The sequence below is a fragment of the Oculina patagonica genome, chromosome 2 (assembly GCF_052425735.1).
Source record: "Oculina patagonica isolate OP01 chromosome 2, crgOcupat, whole genome shotgun sequence".
NCBI classification, from domain to species: domain Eukaryota; kingdom Metazoa; phylum Cnidaria; class Anthozoa; order Scleractinia; family Oculinidae; genus Oculina; species Oculina patagonica.
The window spans coordinates 25311275-25337484 of NC_135759.1; the positions used below are offsets into that span (position 1 = coordinate 25311275).

General features: G+C 39.6%; 1 protein-coding gene across 2 annotated transcripts in view; it reads right to left on the reverse strand.

The window, feature by feature from the left end:
• Positions 1-1011: 1011 nt before the first annotated feature.
• The window catches only part of LOC144643749 (uncharacterized), a 50857-nt gene continuing 25658 nt past the window's right edge, over positions 1012-26210 (reverse strand). For both annotated transcript variants that reach the window (XM_078503087.1, XM_078503088.1), the window contains 22 exons: positions 25926-26092; positions 24287-24454; positions 23356-23441; positions 23041-23177; positions 19724-20301; positions 18995-19187; positions 18338-18466; positions 17271-17506; positions 16736-16885; positions 15900-16095; positions 15040-15287; positions 14365-14570; positions 13707-13743; positions 13203-13310; positions 12406-12478; positions 11182-11287; positions 8038-8124; positions 6568-6711; positions 5429-5483; positions 5253-5317; positions 4885-4972; positions 1012-4663 (listed from right to left, as the gene is read on the reverse strand). In XM_078503087.1, the coding sequence (XP_078359213.1) occupies positions 2381-4663; positions 4885-4972; positions 5253-5317; positions 5429-5483; positions 6568-6711; positions 8038-8124; positions 11182-11287; positions 12406-12478; positions 13203-13310; positions 13707-13743; positions 14365-14570; positions 15040-15287; positions 15900-16095; positions 16736-16885; positions 17271-17506; positions 18338-18466; positions 18995-19187; positions 19724-20301; positions 23041-23177; positions 23356-23441; positions 24287-24454; positions 25926-26092 (5540 nt within the window). In that variant the 3' untranslated portion in view covers positions 1012-2380. The remainder of the gene's footprint in view (positions 4664-4884; positions 4973-5252; positions 5318-5428; positions 5484-6567; positions 6712-8037; positions 8125-11181; positions 11288-12405; positions 12479-13202; positions 13311-13706; positions 13744-14364; positions 14571-15039; positions 15288-15899; positions 16096-16735; positions 16886-17270; positions 17507-18337; positions 18467-18994; positions 19188-19723; positions 20302-23040; positions 23178-23355; positions 23442-24286; positions 24455-25925; positions 26093-26210) is intronic.

The window sequence follows — 26210 nt, forward strand, 5'->3', positions numbered from 1 at the left end:
TAGTTTATAATGTGAGATCAAATCCTATTTTGTTGAGCTGCTCTAGTACTTTGATGCAAGAAATGATTTTTTCTAGAAATGATAGTTCCCCATTCGGATTACTAGGGTTCCCAATGAAAACCTCGCGGGTCGTATATTTACTATAATGGCCCTCCATGTTGCACAAAAACGAGCAGGGTGATGCCCATTTTTTATTTCATTTTTGTGATGCTCATAACATAATTACCAACTGGACCAAGTTTTAGAGAATTTTAAAAAGTCCTTCTTTTTCAGTGGAATCACCTTTATGTGGGGATTCACCTGAAAGCTGAAAGCCGTTTTTCTACCGCTTAATATGGGTTTAACGGAAATATCTCGTTCGCATTTCAAGCAATCCAAAAACGCCTCACTCATCCCATATATCTCATCCCATATATCTCATCCCATATATCTATGCTTTAGGATGATTTTTGGTTGTGTTCGGGAGGCGATAGTTTTTCTCAAAGGATTAGTAAAATTGAGAGAAATAAGAAATATTGAAGATTTTGATATTTTAAATTAGAATTTGAAGTTAAAAATTAGTAGATGGACAACAAAACAGTCCCCTGACAACCTGGAGTGCTCTGCGTGGCATGGGAGTCTGGGGTCAACCGTCTGGTGGCGTTTCAAAAATAATATCCTTTCTTAATTCTATCCCTTCTTTAAACCTCTTAAAATTTCATTCAAATTCAGTTAGAACCCCACGTTAAGAAAAACTTTTGCAACGCGCCCTAACCAATCAGAGCAGCATGATTTTTTTAACCAATCAGGAGCAACGCCAAAGCCAATCGCAATTTGGCTTGTGCGCGTTTTCCTGCGCTTGGCACCGGGCACCGGGCACCGGTAAGTTCTGATTGGTTCGTTAATTTTAATTGATGTTTTATAATTCGCGAGATGCTTGGTTTTATGAAAGCGATTAGATAAAAGCTCTATTATAATTATTATTTTATACAATACAATAACTTTATTAAGGAATCCTGATAGGTTGCTTCATCCTTTATTTACAATATTTTGATAAAAATAAATTGCGAACGTAATTATTTTTAACACATTATATTAGTCCTACATTATAAAATATTACATCCTAAACTGTAAAAAGTTCACTTTAAACTAGTCTTTAATTAATTGTTTTAAGAACTTTTTTTCTTTACTTAACTATTATATCTTCTTATGGTAAAAATGATCTTTGGCCTGTAGACGTGCGGTTTTATGTTTTTACAATGTACATGTCTTGCTCTATAACTATAAACATCAAATCACCATTAATATGATTGTTAAGGACAAAACTACTCGTAATTTTTCCAGTATTACGTCATTTGACCATATAAGGACAAGGGAACACGCAAAATAAGGCATTTTTTACGCTACAGTCTACAAGTATTCTGAACTACACTGTAGCGCCTAATTTTGGAGCTAAATGACAAGAAAGTGTAGTGGAATAATAAATCCCTTATTCGATGGTTTTACAGATAATACTCGCAGACAATTAACTCATTTCTCGCGTGTATTATCTGTAAAGCCATCGAATAATAAACGATTTCCCTGTACACCGTTACAACCTTAAATCTAGCTTAAAGTAAGCTATTATGTATGCCAAGAACATAAACACTTCACCGGTAATGGTCACTAATATATAGTTCTTTAACTTACACATAATTATATCTTGACTGTTTCAGTAAGTGACCTTCTTTTTTGGATGCTGACCTTCACCTAGCTTCAGCAGGCTGGTGACCTTCCAGTTTTGGTTGGTAGTTCCCCTGTTGCTTGTCGTCCTGCTAATGCAGCTACAGATAATGATATCCTGCAGAATAAGTTGCACTATTTTCGATAATATTGGGAGTGTGTGCTCATTTGAAGTGTGTTGCTAGAATCAATTTGATTTTCTTGTTCATTAGAAACTATATTTTTGTCCAAAGAAGAAATGGTGGCGCAGAATGATGTTTAACTCTAGTGGTCTTGTCTTTTTCCAACTTTGGTCTGGCTTCATTTGTCTCCCCTGACCATGCCTTACTTTCCAAACGTAGGACCGCGATCGCGCTTGATAAGTGGTGTCTGAAATGTTTCCTAAATTCCTTAGTGGCAAGATCATGCCTATTATGATGACTGCAGTTTTTTGTGTCTTTCTCCGTTTTCTCGATTTCCATGGCGACGAGCGTTATAGCGATGATCTCATGATCATCTGATCTGGGACGGTACCTTTGCAAGTATCTCTTCCTTTTCGTGCTTCTCTTGCTATTACTTGCTGCACAATATGTGTGGAGCTGACAACTGACATTCCTTCTATAGCTACTGTCTACAGCATGGCCATCCTGGTTATGGTAGTGTCCTCTTGAAGAAGCGTTACCATCCACCATGCAGACAGTCATTTCCAATTCTTTCTTCCCCGGAAATTTTCTTGGATCTTCTTCAAGCTTTCTCTCCTTGTGGGAACAACCGCTGCCTTCTTTGGTGGAAAGCTAGCCTCTCGGCTTGCACTTGCTTTAAGCGAACTGCCGTCTCTAGTCACTCCAGCATGTGCTTTTCTTTTGCGAGATCCTCCAAGACCACTTATAGCTGGGATTACCGACGGGCCCTGCGCAGGAGGATGCCGCTGCCTAACTACATCCGCCGCTTTTTGAGCGCCTGGATCTAGTTCACCAAAGAAAGTACTACTTCGAGGAGAAGGAGGAGAGCTCGATTGCCGTGATATTGTAGGCCGAGATGAGAAACTAGAAGAACTACCTACAGCCCCAAAAGTGCTATGTAATGGTGAATTTTGATGTGTAGCATTTGATGTGGATAGCCAAGACGCCGCCGAAGAGAAGCTTCGAGAGGTGGGTTGCGAGACTCTAGAGGAAACGTATAGATTTGGAGCCCTGGGTGTGGCTGCTGCAGTAGGTGACGTTCTAGATTCAGCTGGTGACCATTTAGTTTCACCTGGTGACCATCCAGTTTCATTTGGTGACACTGCAGCCCCATTTGGATGGGTAATGTGGACGTTTGGATGGATGATGGGTGATGTCGACGACCCTGGCGCTGCCAAAGGGCAGATAAAGGATGTGGGTTTCGAGACTCTAGAGGAAACGTCTAGATTTGGAGTCCTGGGTATGGCTGTTGCAGTAGGTGACGTTCTAGTTTCAGCTGGTGACCATCTAGTTTCACTTGGTGACACTGCAGCCCCATTTGGATGGGTGATGTGGACGTTTGGATGGATGATGGGTGATGTCGACGACCCTGGCGCTGCCAAAGGGCAGATAAAGGATGTGGGTTTCGAGACTCTAGAGGAAACGTCTAGATTTGGAGTCCTGGGTATGGCTGTTGCTGTAGGTGACGTTCTAGTTTCAGCTGGTGACCATCCAGTTTCACTTGGTGACACTGCAGCCCCATTTGGATGGGTGATGTGGACGTTTGGATGGATGATAGGTGATGTAGACGGCCCTGGCGCTGCCGGAGGGAACCTAAAGGACGTGGGTTTCGAGACTCTTGTGGAAACTCCAGGGCTTTGATCAATGGTTACAGTTGTTTCAACTCTGGTGGAAACCCCTGGGTTTGTAGTCCTCGTTACAGCTGTTTCATTAGGTGACGTTTTGGTTTCAGATAGTAACAATTCACTATCACTTTGTGACGTTCTTGTTTTAGCTAGTTGTCGTTCTTGTCGATGCAACTGCAAAAAATATTCTTGTGTATGAGTTGCATTATTTTCGATAACAGAATGCAGAAAAACATCCTGTGTGTCTATTTCAAGTGTGTTGTTAGAATCCATTTCGTCTGCATCAGTTTTGTCCAAGGACGTGGTAGTGGTTTCAAAAGGATATCTAGCCTTGGTATCAGCTCTCCGTTTACTTTGGTCTGGTTCTATTTGTCTTTCCCGATATGCACTGCCCTTAACACAATCTCGATCACTGTGGCGATCGTGAACACGACCACGGTTTGACGAGTGGTGTCTGGAATGTTCTCTACGAGTGTGGTTTGACTCCTTAGAGCATCCATTTCTGTGTTCTTGTCTATGATAATGCTTGTAGTTATGGTGTCTCTTTTCGCTGTCTTGATTTCCATGGCGACGATCGTCATAACGACGATTATCAGATCTAGAGCGTTGCCTTTGAACTTCCTTAGTCTCCTTTTGGTTACGGTCTCTACGCCGTGTCCCTTCCTTCTCATGCTTCTCTCGCTCTTGCTTACCAATGTGTGTAGAATTGACAACTTTCCTTCTACTCTCTGAAGCACTTTCATCTCGTTGTTCTTTACTGGGTGACGGTTCACTGCCTGTGGAGATCGTTACTTTCAAAGTGGAAATCTCACCGTGCATTCCTGTTGATGCGCAAACCCTTCTTCCCGTGGTAAGTGACTGCTGTCTTTCATATTTGGAAACTAGCACTACCTCTCCTTCATTAAGCTCCACTGCTGAATCAAAGTAAGAAGCGTCACCTGAAGTATTCACTTGATATTCAACACGGTCATTACTACTGGAGCTATGGCCATGAGAATCACTCTCTTGTGCCGAAATGTGTTTGGTCTTTAACCGAGGGTCTTTCGCAGGAGACTGTATTTCTTTGGTTTGGCCGATAGAAAGAACTGACCGGACCTCTGCTGGGGATTTAACAGCAAACAAACAACGTCTCTTCACTGCGTCTTCCACAAGAGCTTTCCAATCAGTAGAACTTTCCTGTAAAAAACAACAAGGGTAAAAGCAAGTACATATAGTCTCTATAACTTCGCAGGTAACAAAATTGAGAACAGTTTGCTTTATAATTAGATGGCCGTTCTTGAAACCTATCCGTGCCTCAAGGTAAAATTATTGTATACTTTTCTCAATAAACGTCGCATTGGCAATGTTGAAACAACACCTTGCACAAGCCAGCAAAACGTAGACCAACAATTCCCTACCTTGAGAGTTTCCATGTGACCAAAAACATAAAGGGCATGCCGCGCCCTTGTTAGGGCTACGTTCATTCGTTGATTATCACTAACAACCCTACAAAAAAAAACCAAAGATGTCTTAAATAAGGGAAAAGACAAAGGGAAGAAGCTGTCTGTGATTCCAAGGCAAATCAGGAAACACCCAGAGAACGTTTTAAATTTGTTTTGCTTGGATGGCTACAAAACGTTTACCCTTAATAACACGCTTAATCATGTAAGAAGGATACCTTTTACTAAAGAATCATGGAACAATACTCGTATATTATTGGTAGTCTTTGCGTGAGTTTAGTAGGGACCGCTACTAGTTTAGGTAATGGTAAAGCAAAACAAATTACATTGTACGATCAGGATAATTCTGTGCTCGAACGCAACTCAGAATAATGACATCTTTCTCCCTTCCCTGAAAATAAAATAGAATAAAATTAGAACAAAGCAAACATTTATTTCAATCCCTTTGACGACAATACAATAGTATCACCCTTATTACAATGTCTGAAGAATTCAAACATACCTGAAAGCCATCAACAGTGTTGACTTCTATCGTATTGTTGCCTCTGAGTAAACCCCTGCATGAAACAAGAACAGGCGACGCTTATGAGGGGAAGCTTAAAGCGTTAACCAGGCACGATTCCTTAAAGGGGCACTATCATATACACAAAACAAATTGGTACATGACTTCGATACATCACAAGCCAAAAGCCAATATCTACGTCAATGGAATCTAAAAATAATGGTCTGTTTTTGTTAAAAACTGCTGTACTAGTACACTGAAGTTGTTGCAGGGGTGCTATCATGAGTAACCCACAGTTATGATTTTAAAATAAAAAAGTCGGGTAGATTCTGCTCTTGTGTCTTGGAAAAATCGCATAAAACTAATTACAATTTGCTCTATCTCCAACAATTCAGTTGACATCTTCATTTTCGTGTTTACTAGGCAAATTTGTTGTAAAAAAAAAAAAAAAAAAATGTAAATGTTGTTTATAGTGGTCATGCACTTAGCTTCGAGGTAGCTAGTTTGCAGGCATGCCACTGAAACAGAGGAAACAAATATTCTAAATGAACATAATATTATTAAAAATCCCAACTGGCAGGAGGCAGACCAGTTGGCTATATGCAAGGCGTGACCGAGGATTTGAACTCGGGACGACCGAAAACAAATCCAGCTAGTGGTAGGGTGAAGGCCTTGAAGGCCTTGAATCGAAGGTACTCAGTTGAGTTCAAGTTAAGCACAGTTTTTACCAAAAATGCAGCAAACATCCCCGTGATAAGTTGCAGTACATGTGAGAACTGTAGCGGTGAAACAAATTGCTGGGAATCCTGGAGAACCAGATAAAACGCTGATATATAAGTTTTGGAAACGGACGCAGCAGGACAGGTCAATGAATTACGTAGCTTGCAGACACGCGGCAAAGGATACTATGCAAACGTAAGGTGGACATAATATGAAAGACCTTTATTAACTAAAGGCCACTAGCCTCCTAATTGACAAAAGTGCCACGAAATGGCAAATTCACACAAAGTAAATGAGTCATAAGTGGTACTGTACTCAAAATTGGCATGAATCGCTGTAAAACGTGGTTATGCCTGCAACGGTGAGGATCACGTTGTTCCTTTCATTTATACACAAGACTGGAAAACAGATTTACTCACTTGTCCGCAAGGCTGCTCTGGATCTCGCTTTTCTGTTCGCAACACAGTGTGATAATGCCAATACTGTCGGCGCGTCTGATTATCTTTGTCAAATCACAGCACAGACTAGCGATCAAATCTGCCTCAGCTTGGTCCCATAATGTTCTGTAGAAAATACCGGACACAAAATAACTGTTACACCTTTATGACATAAAAGCGCAAATAATACGAAAGCCCCCAACTTCAATATACAAACAATCTTGTTCAGTTACATTTTTAAACAAAGGCACGCTAAGCATGTAGGAGTTATTTTTTTCAATTGATGGGGTGGCTTGGGGCGGCGAGACTGGGTGTTAGTCCTTTTGGAATAGTTTATTTGATGGGTTGAGCTATTTGTGTATGGTGGCTCACTGACTACATAGCCCTTGCGATGACTTAGAGGCATTTTGTGGGGGAAAAAATTGCTTGCAAACAAAACCATTTTTACATGCACTTTGTTACGTCAGAACTGTTTTGTTCAATAGTAAATTTCCATCATTTAAAAAAAAAAATCAAGAACTTATTTAATTATCAAAATGTCACGAAATAACACATTCTTATTCTGTTATAATTAGCGCTTATTTTGTTGCTAGCTTTTTTACAACCGTAACGTGATACGTTTGTTTGTTACAGGATACTGTAACGAATGCTCGAAAAACAATTTAGTGTTTGGCCTTTTGCTGACGGCGTGTGCGTTGTAACTTGTAAGCAGGCAAGCGTTTCGAAAATGCGTTTCAAATCCGGGGTTAATTCTCAACTCAACAATTCCGCCTTCTATAAATCTAAAATCTTCGAACGAAATCGCTCGCTACAACTGCATCAGGTTACTTTGCCTTTATAACTGCAATTTGATTGGTTCTGATAGTACCTCAAACGTGATTGGGTCGACAAACAAACATACTTCATTCACTCACACACTGACTCGCTACATGTCCATCGCGCCGACTAAGAGGAGAAAAAAATAACTAAAAAGAAAAAAGCTTAACATATGTTGCATAGCAGAGCTTTAGACGATCGGTTTCTCTAACCACAGGCGGCCCAGGCTCTCTCGTTTTATTTGCAACGGTCGTTGTCGGTTCGACCAAGCGACGAAAAATATGCTCAATTGACGATTTGAGATCTTCGTTCCTATTACATAACTGTGCCTAAATAAAGATCACTACCTATTGTTGATTGTCTGTGTGTGATTTTGAGGGGTTTGGGACGTTTATTCCTCACTTGCCGCTGACGCCCCCTACTAATGAAGCATTTTTCGATCGCTTGAGTCGAACCGACAACGACCGTTGCAAATAATTAACGAGAGAGCCTGGGCCGCCTGTGCTCTAACACTCATACAGAATTACTGTACAAATAGCTACACCAAAGAACGGTATCGTAAAATAGCTAACGACAACAGCGTACGTGCAAATTTACATAACAGATGGATCTTGAGTAATTGTGCGCCAACCATACCCTCTATCCTGACATATGTCCTGTCCACGAACAACATCAAACAATGCATAGTGCTTTGCCATTGGAAAGGATCTCTTCTCCAATGATCTATAACATTTATGTACACTGTTAGAAAATACGCTTTGTTTATAGTTCACTGTTAGTATAAATGGTCAGGGCCACATTCAAGGATTCTCATGTATTGTATATATAATCAAAGAGGTCTATGACCTATTCGTGAATGCGTTAGATATATTTGAATCGTTCCTTTGAACAGCATAGTATCGATGGAAAATATTCATTATAGGGATTAATAATAATAACCAACTTTATTTAAAGAGGGTGAACACATAACAGGTCGCTTAGGTATAAGAATTACTTTTTTCTCTTTTTTAATTACTTTGAAAACCGATGGCTCAGTGGTACAGCTCTGCGTTCTAATGCGTGCGACCCGGGATCAACTCTCATACTCTGCGGCTAAAGTTCTTTTTTTCTTCTTCTTTTTTTTCCACGGATATTATATAGATATCTGTCTTGTATAGAGTTTCGTTACTCTTTTACTGATTATCCTTTAATAAATTGTGCCGTGCTCTAACCTTCCCAGTCTTTTAATAACACATACATAAAGTCACTGGTCATCGTTTCCGAATGTTCGCGATTATTAAAGAAAAGGCAATATTTCATCGTTTGGGAAACGATTGTTTCTCATTTACAGGGGTGAAGTATTTTCTACACCTATTTCTTTGAACTGATACCTTTGTAAAGCTGTATTTTTATTCACAGCCGAGGGAAAAGAAATTTAGAAAGCGCCCGTGAGCATACCTAATTTGCATAATGTTTACAACACATCGATGAAAGGAAGGATGGAAGGACGGCTAAACCTCCCCACTATACTCGTTCATTGCGCATTTACGAGTAAATAAATGGCACGCGATGCATGCAGAAGCGATGGCGTTTCACAAGGGGTCTTACATAATTTTGAGGAAAAACTTAAAGTAAATAAAAGTAGCTGACACCTTGTGTGTGAAAAAAACTGTTATCCAACTGCAGCTTACATTTTTTAAACCTAAGAAGCTTGTTAGTGATTGTATAGCTGTTATGAATTCACAGACCAAGGATGCAAATAATCAGTACATTTTCTTCGTAGATTTTCTCAATTGAACAACAGTAATATTTTATTTTATATTTTTATACTTTTTTTTAGATTTCCCTATGTTGTCTCAACAAATATTGCGTTATACTGTAGTGTGAGATCACGGATAAACGACATACGATACGCGCGAGCAAGCTTTTAAGCTGCGAGAAAGGTCAAACGATCTCTTGCTCACAGTGTCCCTTTGTATTATAAGAATTAAAAATTTCTGTCAACTAAATCTAATAGACCCCATCATGTATAATTAGTCTCTTTTGTTTATACATTGTAGTGTTCCATTCTAACTGCACGGAAGTATTTTGCTTTTGTGTTTACGCGGCGATTTCTTGTTAAGTTAAACTTGATTTTCTGTTCAATCGGGCCAAACAGACAAACCGAACCGTTCGTTCGATGGCATAAAGCGATGTCACGCCATCGCTTAAAATATTAGAATAATTCTACCGAGTACTAATAGCGAAGCTCCCAGCGGCCCGAAGGGCCGCAGAGCAGAGCCCCATACACATAGAAAATTAACAGAACCATGCTTTTGGTTTTTCATGGTCATCATGGCTAGCGGCATGGTTCGCGGGCGCGTACGACGTACGTACGTCGTGCAACATGGCGGCCATAGTTTGATGGTAGAAAGAGTGAAGCAAGACGGCCGTATAAAGGCGGCCTTTAAAATTTAAAGTGGTTTGACAAGAAAAACAAGAAGCTAAGAAACAAAATGTTTCTGACAATTACGTGTAGAAAGTAATCGAACGCCAAAAAAGTGGACATTGAGAGCCATAATCGATCGATGACTTTCGTGTCTATCTGTAGAGCTAGCGTCGTACATGAAAGAGCATTCGAAAGCTAAATCGGGTTTCACATGAGCTTCATCAACGATGGATCTATCTAGAATTACCTGCTGCTCATATATGTTCAAGGTATGAAAACCAAACGTAAAACTTCGTGAAAAAAAATTCAGTCCTGGCTCGAAGAGCTCTTTGATTCATAGCGTTTTTGGAGGAAAAATTCTGTTCCTACAAGTTTTCAAGCATTTTTGGAGGGACATTTGCATTTTTGGGAGGGACAGAAGCATAAAGCTCACTTTCGTAAGCTAAACTATAACAGGATCGCGAAACTATTGCTAGAAAGCAGATAATTTACTGTACTCTATTCTAAAGTAATTTTTCGTGCCACGAGTAATGACATTTGCCCTGCTTTAAGATTTATTTTTGTCGTACCGCAGACATTCAGTTTAACCGTGAGCGATTTAAATTTGTCTTACACCTATAATCCACCGTAAACATTAGTACATTGGCCGCTTATTCACCAGAATGAAAACATTGTAAGCTCTAGTGAAAATTAAATAAATGGGGAGCTCCGCTTTTAGGCCTGCCTAAATCTATATATTACCATACTTCAATATGTTTAGCTGAACTACTCGTATATGTTCGGGGTAAGAGAAATGTCGCATCACAGGCTGGTCCGCGATATTAAAGTACGTAGAATAAAATTCAGTTCAGTAGAAATTTCCAGAAACTTTACGTGAAACAAAAGCCTTTCAAAACAAACAAAATAGTGGGGCCGCATCCATCGATAACAACGCATTTTTGCTCGTACTAGACTTTCTAAAAGTCGTTCGCTTCTCGTTTCCGGTTTGGTGGTAGTAGATTTGTAGGCAAGCCTATGCTCGTACGTACAATCATACGAGTATTTCTTTCGCGAATAAACTGAGGATATTAGCACGAATGAAATGAAAAACGTGTGCACTAAGCTGCAAGTTTAAAGGGGCGATAAAGGTGACCTTTTTATGGTTTAAGACAGTAAAAAATTCTAGACACAACTTCGTAAATTACCCCAAATACGAGACCACTTCGAGTTTATTCTTCATTAAACCTTCATTTTACTTTATTATATAAATCCACTAATTTCCCCATTCTTTTTCCCTTTCATATACATCTTAAAAATCATCAAAATATTCCTAAAATGTCATGGCGCCTTCCTTCGTGAAGCAACACAAGTAAAACTAATAAATGATATCTAACCTGTGAGTCTTAAGACAATTCCCGTAGAAATGGCCGGAGGGAAAGGCTGCTATTTCTGGATGCATGCGATATTGTTCCTCTAACATCAGTATTGGGTTTTCCATTTCTAAGGAAGATTACAGATACTGTCAATGTCAATGTGGGTAGAGCATGAGGAAGAAGGCTACTCTGGATCACAAAGTTCAGTGCCAGGCCAGTGACCATCTGATAAGCTGGAATGATAGATCCTAAACCTTGCCTGTTTGCGAGATCTTTTGGAAGCCCGTTGTATGACTGTGACTTGGCAGCAATGAAGCAAGCCCCAATTCAAATTTATAATAAAAGCCTTCTATTTATTCTTTAATAATTTCAGAATAGAATGCTATGTCAAATTAAAACGTTTTTGAGTTGAAGTTGTTCTTTTTTCCTTTAACCTAAAGTGATACATACAATTTCACGCGCATGAAATAAATTTAAAATGGGTGACTGCCACTAAAAAAAAACGATGAAGTGTACTTATTTCCACTGGAAAAAAACAGCGGCAACAGTCCATCCCGGTTTCTCTAAATGACTCCTTTATGGACATAGATTTCCAGTGCTAAATACCTTTAAAAGAGCTCAATCCCAAAGCAGGCGATGATTTTAAGTCAACCCTGTAAGCAGTTGACAACTATAACAATGGATGTCAACAAATCTTCTTACATCAGCTGTATATGAAGGAAGTTCCAATGACGTCGCAATGTATCTTTACTATTTATTAAATTTCAAAACCATTAACGCCCAACTTGCAGTTGCACGATAAAAATAAAAAGTTAGATATACGTTTTGTGGTGACAAATCGCGATTACCGAGCAAAGAGTATCAAGTTATAGCTCATAACGTTTCAGCTGTTTGTTCTCTCGAGTTCATGGTCTTTTATAAAGAAAGAAATCACATCAGATTGAATGAAGAACTTGAAAAAAGTAATAAAAATTCCACTTCTGATTCAACCTTGATCATAGGTGGTTGTCCTCGACACTTGCCTTGCCTATCATAACCAAACCTTGAACAAGAACTTGGTTGTACGCAAATATCACATTTTTAACATACAGCGAGAAGTATGTGGCGGGGTTTTGTTTACCATTGCAAGTTGTAATATACATTCAAAACCTCTCATGTCAAGAAACCTAAAACACTGTGAAAAGCTAGTTATTCTGGAACTTCAAAAGTAAAAGCGTACAATCAAGCGCAAAATTAATAACTAACCTTCTTTTCGAGATCCGAAGAACTCGTAGAGTCTTTCAAACATGGAACGTCCAAATAACTTCTCTTTTGTTTTCTGCAAAAAAGGGTTTATAAAGCGGGTTAAGGGAGGAAATATCATGACAAGTGAAAGGTTTGAATAAATTAGAGAAAGATGATATTGCAACAAAACTTGACTACATGTTAATGTAAAGAACAACGCGGAGAGATTCAGAATTCGGATTTACAGAGTTTGGGTCCAACGGGGGATACCCCCTTTATTGGGCTATACGGGGAGGCTCCGCCCGAAGGGGTACCATTTTGAGGCTAAAGGTATATTAAAGGGTAGGCCGGATTCCACGAGTTGAAGTATAGGAAAGGGAAGGGAAAACTTTCATTTAGTTATCTAAAAGGGTATTTCAAAATATCTGGGAGAGACTCACCTACGGCTGATTAGTATTTTAAAGTGTTACTCAGGTTAAAAGTTTGACAAAGGGTTGAAGTTTTTCTAATGTAGGTATATGAAAGAATTGTGTATAAAACGGTAAGGGTTTGGACCAGTCTCGGAGCCTCTCCGCTCCCCATATTAAGCTTTGTTGTGTGATCCCACCCTCGCCCCCTCGATGTTTTGGCCAAGCACACCGAAATGAAGAAATGATGATCTACGCACGGAAAATAATAAGCCACTTCACCTAACAGAACATTTACATTAGTCGATCTAAAAGGTTAGGGAAATATATAAGGGAACATCGCGTCTTCGGAAACAGTCAGAGAAGAGCAACAAGAGAAAAGAACTGAGGATTGCTTTGGGTTTGACGTACCACTGACATTTCTGTGGATGGTAGCTGTTTGGCTTCCCCGACTAACACCAGCTTGGATAGCTGAAACTTCAATGGTATGAGCAAATCCAGCTCACTGGACTGGCAGGCCTGCAAAACAAGAGTTTGCGTAGTCATGATCAATAACATGTTCATGAACAAACATACATAATGAGTTACTAACAATACAATTTACTGTTTAATTCTATGTGTTACTAATGAATACCAAAAATGACATCTCACATGTTCCACAGCTTTAATTTCTGCTACCAGAATTAAGTCAGTTTCAGAGCATTAACAAACACTCAAGACCGTAGCGTCGTCATATCCAGTACCATGAAATCAATAAAGTACGACAAAGCCAAAATAGTTTACTCCCGCTGCTCTCAATGTTGGTTACAAAATAGAACACTTTCTTGTCAGTAAACGAAATTATATTGCTAAGGTAATTTTACAAGGAGGAGTAAAGGCAACAACAGACGGGCTGTTTAACTATTTTATCCTTACCTCATGCACAATAACGCACGTAAAAGAAAAACGATACCTACAAACAGTAATGAAATAACATCAGTAACAAAACCCAGTTTAAATTTTAGAGTAATAATAAAACAAAAGGCTTCCGAAAAATACCATAATACTCTTCAAGGTTTAGCCTCGCATGGACGTAATAATTACTCCATTCTCCTTGTTCTAGTGGCACAGTGGAATTTAGAGTACGAGAACATGTAACCCGTTTGGCGTGTTCTGGAATTAAAGTAACCGTAAAAGCTTGCGTTACAAATTACAAACAGGAAAAGCCATTGTGCACTATATTTCTTTTTTTTTTTCGTAAATGCACTGATAGACCTTTTTACCGATGCGGCGGCCATTTTGATTTCCTTTTTTTCTTTTGAAAGACATTTGCCCAGGAGGCAAATTAATACGTATTTGCCCTCTGGCCATCCAATAAATAGCTATTTGGAACAATAGAATTCATGATGGCCGCCGTATCGGGAGAAAGGTCTCTCATGCAAAGTTTAGTACAGTGTTGAGAAGTTGTTGCGTGGCCCTTGCAGTTCAGGCCAAGGACAAACTTAGGAAATTTGTAAATGCACACCTACTGAATACGAAGCTTGATCTACAGTTTGAAATAAAAATCGTGTCTTTAGGAAAGGTCTATTCTAACCGTGTAGCAAGGTTTCGCTTTAAGATGTTACTTCCAGCATCATTTAGGGTGGTACAGATTACATCTGCACAATCAAGGATGTCTCTTGTTATCCTTGCTTCATTTCTTGCTTTCTTTTCCTTCCTGGCCCTCATTGCATCGTACGCCACTTTTAGACCACGCTTTTCCTCGATGAGATCTGTTTTTTCTTCTTGCCATCTTTCGAGCTGTCAATCACACACCAGTATTAGAGCAACATTTGAATGAACACGAAATGAACACGACCTTTACATGGAAACACTGGGGTGTGGGAATAAAAAGATCGATCACGGCTTAACATGAAACTTTCGCGGCATTTTTAGAAACCAGTAACTTTATTTTCACGACTTCATAATACATGCGAGCCGAAAATGTAAGAAATTGAAAAGACATTTTTTTTTTCTTTTAGCACCACATGCTAGTTGAATTGTTCTACAAGAAAAAAAAAACGCCCAATGCAACTTTATATGGTATTAGTTTTACTAATGGCTTGACAAAGCGTATGTTGACCGTAGCCGTTATAGCGTTCATTCATTTTTGGTACAATGTCGAAGTTTTCTTTCATAAACTAAAATGGAAGGTTACTTTTTTGTCCGCTTCAAAAGCTGGTCTCATTTTTGATATTATACCGAGCAAGCACGGAATTAGCCTACATACCTGATTTTCATCGCGTTGAGATGCATGCTCTAATCTCCTAATCGTGCGCTCCAATTCCTTCTCCCTGGCGTCAATGGTTTCTAGCCTCTCTTTGATACCGTTAAGATCGTCTTCCGTCGCTATAGCAGACGAATTTTCTAGTATCTGCTTTATCATGCAGTCTAATGAGAACTTCACGACTGCTGGATCGCAATGGGATTTAAGGCCTACCCATACCAGACGCAAGTCGCCACAGTTGTTTGAGAATGCTAGAGTTAAAGAGAAACAAAACTTAATTGTTTAGTGTCATGGACGGACACAATTGCCGTAGCATGAAGCAGCTAGGAGTATTGCTACTCCCCGTGGATGAGATGCAAGGTCAGCATTTTGTCAGGCCGGTTGCCTCAATACCCATTTACACTCCTGGGCGGGAGAAGCACTGTGAGGGCTGACTCGTCCCCAGTCGTCTTTTGAGTCCGTCTTGAGCTGAACACGGAGGGAATCATGGGAAGGAAGAAGAGAAGCGAGATCATCATCCTTCGCGTCTTGCAATTTTCGCATAAGAGACGACTGGGGACGAGTCAGCTGTGAGGGTAAATTAAAGTGCCTTGGCCAAAAGCACAACATAAGGACCCTAGCCAGGGGGGTTGAACCCAGAACCAAGACACCTATTTTTGGGCCATCGTCCCTCCCTTATACACCAGTAGGCTCTTCTAACATGGCAATAAAGTGATTCTTGCAGCTGTGAAACATCTTCTGCAGTTAAGAGGAATTCCCAGAAAAAATCCCAAGGCTTCAGTAGGATTAGGACCTGTGACCTCATCCCTTACAAACAAAGGGTTAAAATATATCATTAGTTGAATCACAAATCTTTAACAAACCTGACTTGGCAGCATCTTGCCAGTGAGTTTGCTTTTTACCATGACGCCTATCAAGTCGTATCCTTGCCGCTGTGATTCGGCCAATCAACTCATCCAAGGCAGCATTAGATGGTGCACATAAAAGAATTCTTGCTTTGTTTGCAAGACCTCCATGTGCAGGATCTGACATGTTACGTGTTGGCGTTTCCTGGGCCCGCTAGACAGACAAAACAGATCGAAATCACATTTAGTAGATACATAACAATACATCGCCATGGTATAAACCTTACACACACATACATATAATAATTTATACCATGCCATAGAAAATACAGCCAATCAGAGTACAGAAAGGCCTTTGTATATTCGACGGTATTCAACTCAACCTTCCCATCGTGCACTGCGATTTTTTGTCCCGGCGAAATTTAGTCAGCGTATTTTCTATGGCATGGTATAAAATAGTTACACAACACTTTCTCGTGGTATACCATGGAATATCCCACTTGTCACTTGTATTTTCTTCGTATACACACTCGCCTAAAGGCTCGTGTGTATACCGAGAAAACACAAGTGACTCGTGGGATATTCCATGGTTTACCACGAGAAAGCGTTGCATAACTAGTATTTATATCCCTATATACATAAATGCAACATAAAGGTTACTATGTATACATACAAACAAGACTATCCTTATAAAAATTAAGATTGCCGGTTGTAGATCGGTCACTTCTGTGATCCTGCAATCTATTTACACCAAATTGATGATTTGCTATTGCCATTATGATTTGCTATTGAAACAGTATCTAAAGAGGGAATACAAATTGGTGTTTACACCAAACCAATAACTTGTAACTTACGTTCAATATCTCTTTGACAAGGCCTACAATAGTGTGAGACTTCCCCGTTCCTGGATATCCCTGCACTAGGCAAATACGTGGTATTTCGTAGGGCAGATCTACAGCATTCGCTGCAGTGGAAATGGCCCTTTCCTGTGATGTTTTGTAATCCTGTAAATTGAACAGCCCACAAAAGGACGGTGTATAAGTTCACGTACGTCTTTAACCTAAGATAACCCAATGGGGCGCTCAAATTTTGATTGGGGATTTTCCTTAAACTTTGGGACGTTCTTATAACCTGAATAGCTATGCGAGAACTCGAGTTTATTACTGAGTCTGAAACTATATGTAGTAAGGGGGAGGAAAAGGAACACATTTTTTCTTTATATTTTGGACGTTCTCGGGCATCCCGAAAGAAACTTTCATCATTATGAAAATGCTTATGATAGGTAAACCAAATAAGTATTTTAATTTGAATTTTAACCAGCATTTCTCAAATGCTTGTATAAATGGTAAAAAACAAATAAAATACGTTATGTTGTATAGCTTGCAGTACCTCGGCAACATGAGATGACTGTCGATAATCACCGGAACAGAAATATTCTGTTTTCCGCGGTCTTAAGATATCACAGGCTAAGGGACTCCTGTTAAGATACATCAAACCAGACCATTGCCGAAGTTCTTTTAGGAGTGATGTCACAAATTCTACATGAAGGCGACAATTCCTCACTGGTTGGAAATTTGAAGTGGTTTTGATGTCTAACGTGAGAAGGAATTTCACCTCAGTAGCTTCTGCAATCACAAACATTGATAGAACAAGGCGTAAAACGCCACAATGTAAAACCAACTTAAACCATCACAAGGAAAAGGCACAATCGTGTTCAACTAATCTACACATATAGAATAATGGAAAATGATTTAATCAGTTTTCCACACAGCGTTTTATGGAATCTTGTAGAAACGTTCATTGATGAATAAGGGCCTGTTTACAAGCAGGTAGGGTAACCCTAGTGCTAGGGTTACCCTAGCAAGAGGGTTAGAAGATAGCCCGGGTTTACAAGCAAAAAATTCGCAGGTAGGGTAACCCTACTACCCGGGTCAACTTACACCGGTTACGCTTCAGTTAACCTTGTAAAATTTTGTCGTAAGAAGCTGTTATTCGAAAATAATTCCGTTCCAGTGCAAAAATACGACAAATTGTGAATGAACACGATGTTTCTTGGTCACAATTCGCTGTTTTTGTCGGTATTTTTAAACATATTTAGCTTCTTGGAGCCAAAATAAAGTTGTCCCGGGTAGGCGAGTTGTCCCTAGCAGAGCGTTTACAAGGCGCTAGGGTTACCCTGGCGCTAGGGTTACCCTAGTGCTAGGGTAACCCTAGCTGCCTTGTAAACACGTCGATGAAAAATAGAAGAAATGTGGGAGCGCTAGGGTAACCCTCCTGCTAGGGCAACCCTAGCACTAGGGTTACCCTACCTGCTTGTAAACAGGCCCTAACACGTGGCCATTGGCTTATATCGTTCTACTGAGAGCATTTTGTTAGGAATACCTTACACTTCCACAACAGACCTCCAGGTTATTCTTGCTAACATAATTTCTTTATAAACAGGAGACCAATCATACCCTTTTCTCCACATCTACTGCCAAAACTGTCTCTTCGTGATGGCCGTGCGGGCTCAACCGCTAGTTTTTCCACGAAACCAAAGACTGCTGCACTATCAGATCGGAATCTTGACTGCTCATTACTAACACCTATAGTAAGAGTAATCGACGATCAACAGAAAATTGTTACCACTGCTTTTAGTAATTTGTTGAACTCAACAGGGATAAAATTCATTATTGCAAACCAGTCTGGAATAGGACTTTTAAAACGTCTAAAACGTATTTCCGACAATTTTTGTTCTCATTTCAGGATGTTGCTACCAGATCGATGGTTTAATAATCTTTGAATGAACAATTTGTTTTCCATGTCTGTCTAGTCACACGCTGTGTGAAATGAGTTCAGTTAGCTGATTGTGTATTATTTAAATTGTATGATCGATTAAGATTAGTTTGTACTACCTGCAAACAAGAACGGTCAATAATTGTAATAACGTTCTTATATTACACCGCATATTAGAAATGTTTGTTTTCCTATTCAAGCACACATATATATAATATAGAACTTGAACATAAAAATAATGGTGGAATAGTCTGTGTACATCCCCCTCCTTCTCCCCGATATTTTTGAGGAAAGAGGGTGGATGTACACGTAGAACATGTGGCACGGATACCCCCCACCTCCTCCATCATCAGCATCAAGTCTCACAAGAACCAAATCGCTTTCCACAGGGAACAAGGCCTTCTCTCTCTGCTGTTTATTTAAGAGACCACTGCAGCTAATGATCCGGAAGCCGTTGGCGGTTCTTTCATCGGCAACATCAATGGCAACAGGTTTCTTGTTCACGTCCTCGTCCTCCCAACGTTTAATAGCCTAGAAAGATGGTTTAAGATAGAGGCCAACGCCACGATATTAACTGTCCTCTAACACTTTTATATATATCAACTTGTTTTTGATTGTTTGCCAGCTAATATGTCAATAAGACTACTGCGGGATATCATAAGAGCAGCAAATCGTCCTCTGAACTACAGCTACTGTATAATTGGCATTCAACTAAGACCATTTTGGTGTAAAGTATATGAAAGAGCTCATTTGTATGAACTGCGGATGAGTTGTAAAGTAAAGAAATGATCCTCGCAGTGAATTTGCAATTAAAGAAATTGCAAAGAAAGAAGCCAGAAAAAGTTCTTTCTTTTTAATTTCTTTCATTGCAAATTCACTGCGAGGATCATTTCTTTACTTTACAATCATCTTATTTAAATTTAGGGGTCAGCATAATCTTTTATCATTTTATTTTGCAAGGTGTTTTAAGGTGAATGACCACTGTTAAAACAATTCAATAACACTCTTGGATCTCTTGGACCTGTTTTCACATGAAGCCTACTGAAATGACAAGATAGCTTAACTACCTGTTCCCAGACATCCATGAATAACAAAGGCTTGAATGTGTTATAATACTGGTCCATGGATTGAAAGGAAGTGGGAACACTTGTCCGATCTAGACTGGCAGGTCCTTCATAACTTTGTGAGTTGAGAAGGTTTTGCACCTTCCAGCTTAGAATCTCATGGAAAAACTCATTTTCTGAAAGGGCTCGACTGGGCTTTGTGATGGCTGTTTGACTGTCAGATGGTCTATTGCAATCCATTACTGGGTCAGCTGGGCTTGAATCAATGGCAAATGATACACGTTTTTGTGGTTTTGCTTTGTGGATGTGTTCATTTGGAACAGCCCTATCTTCATCGCCTGTACTTGAAAAATTGGTGTTTTCCTCTTTTTCGCTCTGGATTTGTGTGCTGTACAAATCATCAAGATCTTCCTCTACACTTGCTAGAGCATTCTTCTGAGAATTCAGTACAAGTTGGTTGTTACCATCATCTAGAATGCTAGCATCGTCATCTCCTTTAGAGATCGACCCTTTCTGACCTTTCTGATCAGATATTTTCGCTGAACATTCTTCATCATCTATTGGATCTTTTGATGTAGCACCTTAGGAAAAAAATTAAACTATATGTACAGTCTTTCTATACCTTTTATCATAAAACTTAACATAACACATTAGCTCTGTTTAGTTAAGAATAAGAAAACCACCCCAAGTCATGCAAGCGCCATCCAAGGTAACTATTTCCGAACATTAATCGGAAGATTCTGCAAGGTCTGTGACGAGCTTGCACCGATTACTTCTAAAGGTATAACGACTGCTATGTATATTAATTTGAGACTGCTAAGTGTTTTTGAAGATTGTCTAAGAATTCAGAGGAAAACTGACATGTCCCAGAAGTTTCCAATATCATCTCATTCTGACAGATGTCGTGTATGCGTAACAAGACAACGCGAGTTCCTTGTCCACTGTTTTATTTGGAAATTATGCAAAATTGCACTTATATCCTTTCCGATATAATCCTTAACTTATTAGGCCTCCTAAGATTGTTATTATGAATTTCAAATTATGTATGACCATTTGTCATATAGTCGTCATCGGTACGTGTTCTGTAATATTAAACAGATGATATCACAGAAGAATCACCCAAAATCCATAAAAAGGTAAAAGATGATCGACAGACCGATGGCAATTTAATAACTAGAACTAGTATACCTAAATGGTGGAAGTGCTGCCAATGGGGAAGAAAGATTTAGTAGTATGCTTGCAGTAACCAGGTAACTGATTTAGTTAAGGCCCCTAGCAAAAATATGGTTTTATGCCGAAAAAAAGCAAAAGAGACAAAAACAAGAACAAAGAAAAAGAAAATACAAAAAGTTAAGAAACTATTTACAATTTTAAATCAAATAACGCTAGCGGACTTAAACGCAAAGCCTTCAGCGTTCGCATTGTGTCGGGGATAAAGTTCCACGCCTTGGCAGCAGTATATCTTACACATTTTAGTCCATATGTAGTGGTTTTGACTTTTGGAATAACTTATATCAAGGAAGTATAAACATACGGTAAAGGAGACTTATGGAAATTGATACTCTTTAATAAAAAATATACTAGTAATGGTCAAAGGTTAGGAAGTGCGGGCGAGATCGATGCAAGGTGTCGTAGGATTAATAAAAGTTTAACAGACGTGTACTATGACATAATTCATCAGGAAGCGATTTATGATTTTATAGTCTGCCCAAGAGCTCAGGCAGGATCCACTTTCGTGTATACTTTTGCCAGGTCATGTATGGTGACGCACAGCATTAGCACTGCCTGGTTTTTTGCAAAAAGTTTTACACCAGGCTACTTACCCTGCTGTGTGACATAACAAGTCACTGTAGTAAAATTAGACTGAAGAGAGCTTCGTGTCGATTCGAGTGAACTTTTTTTTTTTTTACAAAATTTACCTTGAAAAGCAGAGTATTTTAAAACATTTTCAGTTTACTTTGTGCGCGCTGAAAATCCAAGATGTCACTTGTTTGAAATCCTGCATCACGCCCGGTCACATATCAAAACGCAATCAACGAGGCCTTTGGTTTGGCCTTTGGGTACAATAAAAATTTGCCCGCACTAAACAATAACGAGAAATACTTTGCGCATCATGGAAATTTTTCATTGCTATATATTGTTAACCATAAAGATTAGCAAAAAAACGGAACGACATTTTGGTGAGTGGCACCATTATCAAGTATGTGACGAGAAAAAAAAAAAAAATTCGTACTAAGAGTAAAGGTGCGAAATAGAATAAATTAAATTGTAACTGTTCAGTGTTCATGTCATTCAAGTGAGGTGTCAAAAATGATAATGAGAGTAATGATGCCAAGATGACACCGAAAAGTTGTTCCGTTTTTAGTTAACTGTATTTCTAAGTTTAATGCTATATATTGTGCCTTTAAAAAGTTCCTTGGAAACAAGTAGTGGGAATATCGTCACATGTTCCAAAGGGCAATGTTCTGATGAGAAAGATGGCAATTATGAAGTCATTGTGTTACGCATTGTTAGAATGGATTCATTACAGTAACATGAGTTAGTGAAAGCAGACGTTTCAGGTGGTTGTTTCGCTCGTGAAAACAGTTGCTTTTCCCACTAGCTTACATCTGCAATGACCCAAGAGCAAGCCCTGGAATGCGAATTTCCTTCTTTTCAACATTGAAATGCAAAGCATTCAGCTAACGTTAGAAATCATTTCCTTTGGTCTCCATTCGTTATTCCTCTAGTGACGAAGGGGCTTCCGACGAAGGTTCATTTTGCCGATGTCGCACGCGCGGCACGTGGACCGTTTATTTTTCTGTATTGCAGAATGAACTGTGGCTTCTACAATCAGCACAACCAGGACTTAACGCATAAACACAGTCATGAAAAGAAGAAGGACGCACATCCGAGCTTCGTCTGCACCTTTCGCCATTATTCACAAAGCATTAGCACAAAGATCACATTGAACTCCACTGCGCATCCTGAATCTTCCATTCGCGCATAACCACAATTCCTTGCGCCTTTGATGCGCATCCTAAATCTTCCATTCGCGCATAACCACAATTCCTTGCGCCTTTGATCTTTCCGTCGAACACAATTCCTTGCGTTTTGAAGAAAAAAAGCGATTGCAAGCCCCATAAAGTAATCCTTTTGCCGATTAGAGAGCTGCCTCGCTCGTTCGCTTCAGGCTCACTTCGCTGCGGCAGCAATAAAAAGGCAACTACTTCGGCCCGTGAGAATTCTGTAGACCTGGCAGAAAGGATAAACTTAAAAGCATAATCGATTAAAGCATATGTTCGATTAAAGCTTATCCAGTTATAAATTTACCAACATACCACATTTCTGCTGAATGGGTGCACGCTTCATTATTCTGCCAGCTGACTTCCTAGCCGTATATTTCTGCTTTGTGCCAGTCGTACTTCCAGTTTTCTTGTCTGGTTGGACTTGTCTCGATGACCCTTCATGACCAGACCTGTATAAAAAATAAAATCAGAAATAAAAACGTTCTTATCGACCGAGGCAAATCACAATACCGACGGAACATGCAAAAAACGTCATGTAAACCTGTTTTATCGATAAAAAATAAAATATAACATCAACAGTAAGAAACTCGACGAGTTGATAGTTTACATAGTTATTACGTAGCCTACCCTGCTAACTGAGTCACTTCGAGTTTTTCCTCCTTGAACTCGCTTGAGGCAATTTGAAAAGTAGGTTCAAGAGTATGCTGTTGTTCCTACAACCAATACAACAAAAATAACTTTCAACAACGCGTTTTTAAAATTTCAAAATGAATCACAGGCCACCCCGGACAAGGTGGTGCCCTACATATAAAGCAAAGGAGCTTGCCAAATTCGTTTTTCAACCAAAACTTCTCCAGCTGAAGAAGGGTGCCCGCGTTTTTCTCCATCTGTGACCTCAATCGTACGTGTGTATATTAAGAGAAAAGTTGCCTAGACCAATCACAGTGCAAGTTGTACCCAGTACTATCTACGGATTTAGAATTCCAAAGCGACTGGTCTAGGATAAGTGCACAATTACAACATCCGTGATCGTCCATAACGATTTCAAACGAAGTTAACAGTTTCTATAGAGCAAGTCAGGGTTGGCTTTACCAACATTATATAGGTGGATTTTCTGGAAGCTGGCGTAGATAGCTGCTGTACATAGCAATCAGAAATGGTTTCAAGTTGATTTTGGAAATTGAACTATGGTGACTGGAGTGGCCATCCAGGAAAGACTAAACTCGGCTTAGTGGGTTACGAAGTTAACACTCGCTAGTAGCTGCTATGTATTTTTTTCAGAGACCACAAGGAAGACGGGAAAATGATAAGGTACTGTTTCATTGTCGCTAAAGAGCTAAGTTGGGAGTCGCGGTGGTCTAATATCGTGTAACTGTTCGACTTCGGATCGAGCGGTCCAGATTCCTGTGATTCGAGCGCAGGCGGGGGTTGTTGTGTTGTGTTTTTGGGCAAGACAGCTGGCAAGACACTTCACTTTTTCTCAAATTGCATAACACGAGACATAGCCACATTGAACTCTAGACGTGTAGCAACTACGGCTAACTGACAACAATACTACCTTCAAAAATTGAATCAGGAGTGAAATGATTTGTTGCTTGTCGTCTGCAGATAGCTGCTTAGGTCCTGACAATCTTAACACATTCAAGTACTTAAAAGCATTGTCATATCCTAGACGATGACAAGACTTTAGCAGATGTTGAAGCAGCCTTTGTGTATCTTCAACAACCTAAAAAAGAATTTCTCCAATTACTAACTTGTCCAGCCTTAAAGTGTTTTATTATTGCTACTGCAATGGTAATCTACATTAAAGTTCTAAAACTATAATTAACATTATGGCAACACCTGAAGTAATAACCTGAATTTTAGCCGTCTCCACTGATCACTTACTACCATTAAGTTAAAAGCTTATTTACCTCAAGGATAAAAATCTTCACAAGTGAAATTCATTTACCGGCGAAAATATAATGCTCGTGCGGAGAAAACCACGTAGGGAAAACAATGCGAAAATTCGAACTACGAACAACTAAACACCGAAACATTTGCCATAACTCGGAACCAGCAAGCCACCTTTTGGAAAATCCAAGCCATTCATTTCAATTGACCCGGGAATGGAGAATTCTTTGTTTAGCAAAATCCTATTTTAAGGGACAGATCACCGGACAAATAAATCGATCGCTGCGTTGTGTAGTTATAACTAAGGTATAAAACTGATGTGCGATCACGGACGGCTTTTAACCCTGATGATGAGAGTCGAAAACGTTCGATTCTAATAAATTTAAAACTGATTTTTTAGCCTTGCAAATACACCAAATATATATCTTTTTTATTTAATGCAGGTGGCATAGCATGTATGGTGAGGTATTAAATCTACGGGGTAAGCACTACAACCCAGAGGAGGGTCCCAATACACTAAGTTTTTCTAGGAGAGGTTCTGTAGGACAAGAAGTGAAGGTGGGATAATCCAAAACCACAGGATCAAATGAATATAAATCGAGCTTCACCTTAGTCCAGTCCCTGAACTCCCTCTTCCACGCGCCCTTTTTAGGGGTTAAACCCAGGCGCGAGAAGAGAGAGTCCAGGATAACTTGCATGCGCATGCTTATAATGAACCAATCAGAAACAACTGAGTGTGGCGTCACTTGCTTGGGACGCGCGCGCTAGGGTTAAAATTGCTCGCTCAAATGACGAATCAACTACGCGACCAAGCGCGCGAAAAAAAAGCAAGAAAAAACTGTGCTAAATTACATCCATAACCAATTCAATGGACAGGTACAAAATACCAGGAATGGTTGACGGATAGCGATTTGTGTTTTGGCCGTTATCTTTTAGTATATACTATGCAAGCTAGGCTCTTTGTACAGTTTTTCCCGGTGATCCTGCTTTAGTACACGGTGGCGTAGTTGAACTCGTCATCTGTGCGCGCGCGTTTTCAAAAGTGCTGCCAAATATGGTTTTTCCCCCGATTTCAGGGGAAAAACTGGCGCATGCGCATGCAAGTTATCCTGGACTCTCTCGTCTCGCGCCTGGGTTGACCCCCCATAATAAAGGGCGCGCGGAAGAGAGAGTTCAGGAACTGGACTAGCTTCACCTCAAAACATCTCCTGTGGAAAATTATTGTTTTTTTTTTACATCTGATTAACCTTTAATTTCAGATTAAAATAATTACTTAAAAATACTGAAACAAGGATATTTGTCACCTTTTTGTCGCCCAACTCAAGGATGGCTGCATTTACCACATCAATAGACCACACATGGACTGTGGGTTCCAGGAGCACAAACATTCTTTTCACCAACAACTTATGAATAATCCTTAATAATGCAGCCTGAACGTCTGACTTGAAAGGATTTTCACGCAAACAGTCATCTGGAATGGAATTGAGATTATTTTTTACACTTAATCACACTACACCGTGTGCTTTCACACACCAAACATACCAAGGACGTACAAGATTGAACTCATCCCTTCATCTTGCCCAAATCAA